This window comes from Camarhynchus parvulus, chromosome 1 (genome assembly GCF_901933205.1).
Source record: "Camarhynchus parvulus chromosome 1, STF_HiC, whole genome shotgun sequence".
Lineage (NCBI taxonomy): Eukaryota > Metazoa > Chordata > Aves > Passeriformes > Thraupidae > Camarhynchus > Camarhynchus parvulus.
Window position 1 is genome coordinate 104618151 of NC_044571.1, and position 8793 is coordinate 104626943.

At 46.8% G+C, this 8793-nt stretch overlaps 1 protein-coding gene across 2 annotated transcripts in view; it reads right to left on the bottom strand.

The window, feature by feature from the left end:
• The window catches only part of USP25 (ubiquitin specific peptidase 25), an 88323-nt gene extending 80920 nt beyond the window's left edge, over window positions 1-7403 (bottom strand). For both annotated transcript variants that reach the window (XM_030958751.1, XM_030958838.1), the window contains exon 1: window positions 7290-7403. In XM_030958751.1, coding sequence (XP_030814611.1) covers window positions 7290-7334 — 45 coding nt within the window. In that variant the 5' untranslated portion in view covers window positions 7335-7403. The remainder of the gene's footprint in view (window positions 1-7289) is intronic.
• Window positions 7404-8793: the final 1390 nt, after the last annotated feature.

The window sequence follows — 8793 nt, forward strand, 5'->3', positions numbered from 1 at the left end:
AACTGAAGTCATCAAAGTGTCCAGCTCATGATATTTTGTGTCAATCTGTCCTTTACACCATCTTGAAACACAGTTCTTCCTTTACAGCATTTCACAGCAACCTCAACATTTTGAGTCAATGTTGCTTAACATTTCACTCAGATTAAAGCCCAAACCCACAGATTCTGCACAACACCCCCAGGAAAACTACTGTGTAGCTCAGTATGCTAAAATCACCCTTCCACCAGAAGCCAGAGCCCTGTGAGTGTCAGCAGGAGTCAGCACACCCCCACAGCCACCCCAGAACACAGACTGGCGTACTAGCCTCAAATATTGAGGCAGGGAGGTGTAACCCTCTGCAGCCAAGAGGTACTTTATCCACTTCTGAAAAATGGGGTGGTAACTGAGCACAAAGGTGCTACGGACAGGATCATTCAAAAAGAATTTTCATGAAAATTTTCCACTAGTGGTCTTAGTAAATTGCAAGTTTTGAACTCCTACAGAAATTTCGCAATGAAAAACTGTAAACTCTGCAATATAGTGAGAGAGAGCAAACTGCAATGCTGGAAGAAAGCAACATTTTAGATTTACCATTTTACCACAGCACACACTATAACTGCTCCAACTTCACCTGCAAGCTTGGCTGAGGTGTGCAGGCACAATACAGCTTATGATAACATCTATATTCAGCCCAGTATTAATGTAAAGTAACATGGAAAAATCTGACACGTGCTGTTCAGAACACACCGTGTTGCCAAGGTAAGAGTTACAAGTGTTCACAAAAAACAGCAAGAGATGGCATACCTCAGCCTGAGGAAACAGGAAAAAGTATTTCCTTTTGCTTGGCACAAAGCCTGAGTTTGTACCTTTACTTGGCACAAAGCCTGAGTTTGTACTATCATGCAAGGTAGGCTCTGCAGGAAGGCATCTCACCTCCTCATCTTTCCTTCAGCCCCACAGCTTTAGCATTCTCTCCCTTTTTAAATAATAAAAGGAATAAGCTTATAGAAAGCCTTCAACTTGCATGGTTTTGCAAGCAACTAACTCCTGTGATTCACAATATCAGCTTTTCCCTATTAATTATGCTTGACCAGCCATTAACCAGAACACTGAACATATCACAGTCCCAAAGGGAACAGAGGGAGCTTTTATCCCATGTATCTCACACTCAGCTCCCCGGCAGAAATCACACGTGAGAGACATTAGATTCACTTGACTACTGAAACTGAATTTTCACTCCAGCCAAATATTTTCCACTCGTGGCAGATGCTGACTTCTTTAACAGCACCCCAACTGATAAAGTGTAATCATCAGCTAAGAAAAGCCATTTTTATTTCATTATGTGAAAAGAAGACTGAACTCTACCCTGAATTCACAAAATCCTTTTGAAATACATTGTCACAACAGCCTCTCCTAAGTCACCCACCTAATGCTCTTAACTTGTGATTTGAATAGTGATGCTACACTGCTACCCCAGGACCCTGCTGAGAACCTGAATTCTTTCAATTTAAAGGTGTCCATTTGCTGATTGCGGACCATCACATTGGTAACTTAGTCACCAGGGTTTGATGGGCAATTTCAATAACACAGCCAGCTAAAAAAACCCCAAAGAAAGGAAAAGAAAAAAAAAAAGTCCAAAAACAAACAAAATACCCCCAAACACCGATACACACACAACCCTTTACTGTGACTAAAGGCAAACTCCACCCACTTTAAAATAATCACAGTTACTAGCACAAGGGAACTAGAAAGTGAAAGCTATCGGGATACTTTCATTTCCGAGAAAATCTGCTCCCACACCTGTGGCTTTTCTACTCAGAGAAAGTAGAAAACACTTTTCTTTCTCAGTCAGGTCCCAGCAACTCACACAAACACATCCCCCTCAGATTTTTAAGAGTTCTGTTCCCTAACAAGAACAGAAAGTCAATTTAAAAAGAAAAAAAAAAAAAAAAACAAACCCCACAACCAACTCAACAAAACTGAAAATTCAGGCCTTTAAAGGAATTTATTCCTACATGAATACATGTAAGTGAAGACACAGCTCTTAAGCTTTTTGTTTATTTTTTATGCTATGGAATACCAGGAATGTCACATTTGACTCTTGACCAGCTGGGAACTGAAAATCAGTACCTCCACTGGAGAAAGTGAAGTGCAATACTATTTTAATATACCTTTAGACACCTCTGGGCACCTCAATAATCCCCCTGTCACTGGCACTGCCAGCAATGGCTGTAAGGGGGTGGCTGATACAGCCCCTCAGACAACTCCTGGCACAGTGAGTGTCAGAGACCTCCCTGCTGGTTCTGCAAAATCTGGGCCCAGCCTGAAAAGGCATTCTCCAAGTCCTCTGGGGCCTCAGGTTGATTTACACACCTGGCCACTTGGTCCCCAGCACCTGTGACATCCCTCAACCTCACCATTCACATCACTGGAGCTACAGAGCCAGCTTCTCAGGGACTGAAAAAAATGGGCTGTCAACTCTTGGATGGGTCCTTCAGCAGGGAAGTAGAGAAGATTTAGCCAGAAGCAGAAGAGAAATTCCATCTTTTGTTCTACCTTTCATTCCCCTTCAGTTACTCAAGTCCACAGACACCAGCTAAACTCACAGAATTAAGGAGATGCCGGCCACAAATATCTTCTTAGGCACAAGAGTGTAAGAAAGGCAACTGTTCAATTATCCTTCCACTAATCTTTATGAAGCACTTTTTAAAGTGTTAAATACTTTTCTATTTTAAGACATGGGTAATTTGGGTTTTTTTGACCTTTTCATAGAAGCTGATGGGTTTTACTATCTTTTGTAGCTGCTGCTCATAGTAGCTGTGAATACAGGGTTATCCTAAAAATATTGGAGGGATGGGGGAATGTGTGTTAAGGATTTATTACAGGTATTTTAAAATAATACTACCAAAGGTTACCAGGAAAATCTATAAACTTTCATATTCTGAAGCAGTATTTTCCTTTCAAGGTGTGGACTGAACATATTTAAAGACATTATTTCAGACAAATTCTAATGATAGTACTATACTCTTAAACTCCTGCAAACATGATTAAAATCGTTACTGAATTTCTGTGAAAGGTTTTCTGAAAGCAAAAAGTTTTAAACTGCTATTAAAGGTTTCATAAAGTTGCTGATTCATAGCATACATCAATAAACACAACCCTCCAAGATTTAGCAAGCTTGCATAGATACTAAACAAAAAAAAAAGACCAAAAAAACCCTCAAAACTAACCACACACACCTCCACCCATTCCCAACAAAATCCATCAAAACAGTCACAAAACCAGAAGGCATTCAGCAGACCAGTTTGACAAGGGCTTTCAAAATTACTTTGAATCATTGGCCTTTGCACCTTGCTCTAGCTTTCAGAAACACCAACAGGAATCTGTGTCAAAGGTGTAACTACAATTATTACAAAGTTTTTTCATATGAGCTTCTTAAGTACAGAACAAGATGCATATATTTAACAGCATAAATCTACAGTCCTTCAAGTAATGTTTGCAAATTACTCAGTAGTTGGTGCAAACACTTTCATTAAATCAGTGTTGTTATTCTGCTCATTCTGGACAAAGAGGTACTAAAGCTCAGGGTACCAGGATTGGCAGCTGTAAACCCCCATATTCAAGCCCTCCAAGCTTGCCTGTCACACAGTCCAAACACAAACAGCTCCCCATTCATGGGGAAATGCAGAAACCATCCTCATTCCATGACCCAGGGACCATTTCTCAGGTGCAGAGGGACACCTGCACATTGGGCACAGGCAAGGGCAGCTCTGGCCTCGTGATGAGAGAGGGAGCCTGCAGCCTCTTGGATCCACCAGACAGCCCTGAACTCAGCTCTCAAGATCCAAATCTTTAAAACCTCTGTATTTTAAATCCTTGGAAGGTTGCCACCTATTAAGATGAAAAGAGAAAAAAAGAGTACGCAGCTCCCAAGATACCTTCTTTGTGTACCAGGTGCTCAGTAGATACTTTGCAATCACTTCCTGTCATTTAGGACTGCATCATGGCAATTGATGGAGACAGATGACTCTATCATCCTCTGCATGAAGTGGCTATTGCTCTTAGGAAAAAAAAACAACTCAGCGCCATATTATTAGCTAAATCTTTACATAATGAGTACATCAAAACCACGGGAACAAGCACAACAGAAGCACACCCGAGCTAGCACCATTTTCACCATTTTACCCCAAAAAACAGCAGGAGAGAAGAATTAAGTATCAGATCTTGCTTTAAGCCATGCATTATTTCAAGTGGTAAATATCCTTAAAAGTTTGTTCTTCTTTTTGAAAAAGAAAAATGAGCTGAGCTGACATAGCTCTGTTCTACTATTATTCTACTATTCCTGAGATTACACTGCCAATGCACTGCTGAATCACAACTCTGAAATAACAGTGGGTGTGGGAAACCAAAGGACAGATAAAACAGCCTTTAAATCCATGTATCAACCAAATGTCAGGCTCTCTCCAGAAGCAGTAGAACTTGATAACACACATTGCTGAGAGGCCAGCTAAGTGCCACCAATTAAAACCCAGCTTCTTCAATCTGCCATTCCGAGATGACCATCACAGTAATTATCAGAGCTGGGACAATGCTGAAACACGTTTAACCTCCCCACATCACAACTTCCAGTTACCAGGAGAATCCCCATTCACCCAGTCCCTGAACTCGCTATGTAGGGGACACTGGCCAAGGGAAGGGTCTGCACAGCACATGGGGCAGCCTGGGAAGATCTTCCTCCAGGAGGAAAATTGAGGTACACAGGCATCAGCCACGTAGGGCTGCCTGGAGTAGGGGAAATCCTGCAACATTCATGCCTTATTTCCTCAGCAGCAAAATGCCTGACCAAAAAAAAATGGATTGGACAGGACAGAAATACAGACTGGACAAAACAAGAAGTACTTTCTTTTTTAACTTCTCATGTTTACCTTTATTCACATGCTTTAGTCTTACTGTAAACATTACCTATAACCTTCAGACACCGAGCAATGTCAGAGAAGCACACAAGGGCCATGAGCAACAAGAATAATTTGATTAATTATCTGCTTCAGGACATAATTTACAAGTTTTAACTAAGGGTCAAGATGACCAGTAGAGATGAAAGAAAAAACTTCTTTTGACCTGACGCAGCTGCTTTAACTACACAATAAACTAAAGATAGCTTCAGTGGGAAACAGGCTGTTTGTAGTTAGAGCATTTATTAATACAAACCTACATCTCCAAGTGCTGCTGAAGTTTGACACACATTTCCTGTATGACAGTAAGAAAACATCTGATGAACAATGTTGGGAACCACGGCTCCGAATAAGGTATGCTGATGACTCAGGCATCTCTTGTAAACCCAATATATTTCTGCTTGTGTGTGGTTTCTTCACACTAACAGAAAACAATTGAAACAAACTTTGAGGTCTCCAGAACAAATTCCCTTATTTGTGGACAATGGGTTTCTCCTCTTTCAAGGGAAAATAGTAAGTTATTGCTGTGGTAGCCTCTCCACCTTTCATCCATCCATCAGGCCACTGCAGCTTCACCACTTGCCTTCTTACATGCAAATACCTGATCAATGTTAAAGTTTGTCATCCAATTAGCTAGTCATTATTCTCACTAAAAATGAGATACTCACTTTGGAGTCAAATAAAGCTTTTTTACAAAGTACTTTTAAGATACGCCTTTCCCTCATTCCCTAAATGCATGCAATTAGGGATAAAACAGGTTAAAAGCAATTGCAGATAATAAAATAATCACATGATTCAACCAAAATAATAATAAACCCTTGGTATTTTAGTCAGTTTCTCTAGACACTTAAAAAAGTGACCAACGCCCACAGATGCTGATTACAACTTCAGAATTATTACTAACTGTATTTTTTATTGCAGCATGGATTACCTGGCATATACCACAATCAATCTTCAACCTCCTTTTGGATTTGAGGCTCAAGTGAAACTGAACTACTGACCCACAAGCAGTTGTTTAGCTGAAAAGTAAGGATACTTCTAGTTTAGCTGAAAACTAACATTACTCCTTCAGAATTGTTGTCAAAAAGCACAAATAGGCAGCACTGATCAGGGTCCAGAAGGCACTATGTATCTGACGTGATAATTACGATATATTAAGTAAACCACTGACAAGAGGCTTTGTAAAAGATAAACTTGCTCACAGAAGTTGTCAGATGCACAGCAGCCACATCAGTTTTCAAACACAGCAGGCACATATAGCAGCAAATGTGCTACATTAACCTGCGAGCACACCCCAACTGAAAACACTGAGAGGAACAAAACCAGACCGTTCAGCCCTTGCCTTCCTGCTGAAGCCGCCAAAATCACTGCTAACTACTTCCAACTATGAGAGCAGTCCTCGGCCAGACACGCCCTCCCTCCAAAAAAGCTTCTTAAACGCGAGCTGTACCACTTTAACCAATTACACCCTAATCAGCACATTCCCACTGTCCACTCTTAGGGCTGCAGCCATTTAACTTCCACCCCGGCTATACCAAAGCACATATATATACACCTTTATCCTCTTGTGAAGGCAGTATATGCCATTAAAACACTAATAAAAATCAGGGAAAAGGCAACAGTCATACCACTAACCACAAGAGTTGCGTTAACCTACAAATTACCTTTAAAACACGTTATTTTTAAAGCGTTGCAATTTAATTTTAGACATTTCTCTTGACAGCTCAGTTCAAGCGAATGAAAGCTTTAGAAGGTATCCCTTTTTTTTTCTTCTTTTGACAGAGAAACATTCTCCGCCGAGTCCTGGCGCACAGTAAAAGGCTGGGAAGCGCCGTCATTCCCTTAACCCCGTTCCATGATGCACGTTAACACGAGTCCCCAAACCCGGCACTTTTTCACTCCAGCAGGAGCGCGTCACTCGCTGGAAATAGCGTTCACCTCTGGCAGGCGCGGATGCCGGCGCTGCAGGGTCACGCCGGGCATGTGCAGCATCTCCCCCGGGCCCACGGGGGGCTCGGCCGGCACCCCGCGCTCTCCCTGCCCAGCCCCGCTCCCGCCGCTCTGCCCGGCAGCCTGCGAGCGCAACAGGCCCGCCCGGGGCCGCGGGCAGCGCGCCGGGGCTCCCCCGAGGGCAGCGCCGAGCCCGGGGCCGGCATGACCCGGGGCCGGGCCGGCAGCGGCCCCCGCTGCGGCTCCGCGGCCGCCGGAGCGGCGGGGCCCAGGCGAGGCCGCGGCACGGCGAAGGCCCGGGAGAAGCTCAGCATGGGCAGGAACGGCGGGAGCCGGAGCGGGTGCGGCCAGGCCCGGGCGCGGCGGGGACGCGGAGCCGCTCCGGGCCGGGCCCCGCCGGAGACTCACCTTGGCGGCGCCGCCGGGCTGCAGCACGTTCTGCTCCACCGTCATGGCCCCCCGCGCGGCTCCCGGCGGCGCCCCGGGCTCGGCGGGTGGCGGCGGCGCCGTGCGGCGGCAGCTGGGCCGGGCCCGGGCTGGGCGAGCGGGGCGGGAGGCGGGGCGGGAGGGGGAGCCCGAGTCACCGCCCGGCGGGGGGCAGCGCAGCCCCGCTCCGGCCCCGCCGCCACTCCCGGAGCGCCGAGCGCCGCCCTCGGCCCGGCTGCGGCTCCCGGCGGCGCCGCCCCGCGCACCTGCCCCGGGCGCAGCCCCCGCCCGGCCCCTTCCCCGCCCTGTCACAGCGCCCGCCTCCATCTTGGGAGCGCCCGGCGGCCGCGGGGCTCGGCGGGGCCGCCCCGCTCCACCCTCGGGAAGGGCTCCGCGTCCTTCGCCGGCTGCAGGGGCGGCCCCGCCGCCTCCTTCCCCGGGGAAGGCAGAGTTTGCCCCGCTGCGGGGGAAGCGAGAGCAGCTCGGACCGGTGCCGCTTCCAGGGGATCGCCAGGGAATTTCTGAGCCAGCGCTGTCGCTGGTCGCAGCGACAGCAAACCGTATCGCCAAATGAATCGCAGAATCACAGGATGGTTCGCGTTGGAAAGGGACCTCTGGAGATCACCCGCCCCAACCCCCCTGCCAAGGCAGGGTCACCCAGAGCAGGTGGCACAGGAACGTGTCCAAGTGGGTTTGGAATGTCTCCAGAGAAGGATACTCCACACCTTCCCTGGGCAGCTGCTCCAGTGCTCTGCCATCCTCAACAGGAAAAAAAAAAAAAAACCCAAAACGTTCTTCCTCGTGTTGATGTGGCACTTCTTGTGTTTTAGATTATGGCCATTTCTCCTTGCCCTGCTGCGGGGCCCCACTGTTGCCCCACCATCCTCTTGGCACCCACTTTGGAGATCTTTGTATGCATTAATGAGGTCCCCTCTCAGTGTTCTCCAGACTAACCAGGCCCAGCTCTCCTCATAAGAGATGCTCCAGACCCTGATCACCTTTGTAGCCTTTGCTGGACCCTCTCCAGGAGCTCCTTGAGGAGCCCAGAACCAGACACAGTAATGGTGCATCCAAAAGTTGCAGGTCTTCCCTTTTCCCTGAGGTTTGACTGGGTGAGCCATGGGGTGATGGTGTGTAACATTCAAATTGTACGGGAATGTCATTAACATATGGGAGGAGGTAGCTAGTCTTGGCAGCCCACAGTGAATTTTGGCACCACAGATAAACAGTATTAGGGAAGAGATTGTCCCTCTGTCACCCTGCTCTGGGGTGTCAAGGAAAGGGCAAGAAAGGACTCTGCTGTGGGCAAAGTGATTCAGCTGGCCAAAACACATTTGCCCAGAAGCAGGTGAAGGGCAGTAGAGAAGCCCACCCCACATTCTGAATGCCTGCCCAGTGCATGGTACCTGTGTCCCAGTTCCATTTCCAAGGCTAGCAAAGCTTAGTCTGTAGGAAAAGCTGCAGAGAGCAGCACGGATCTGAGAGC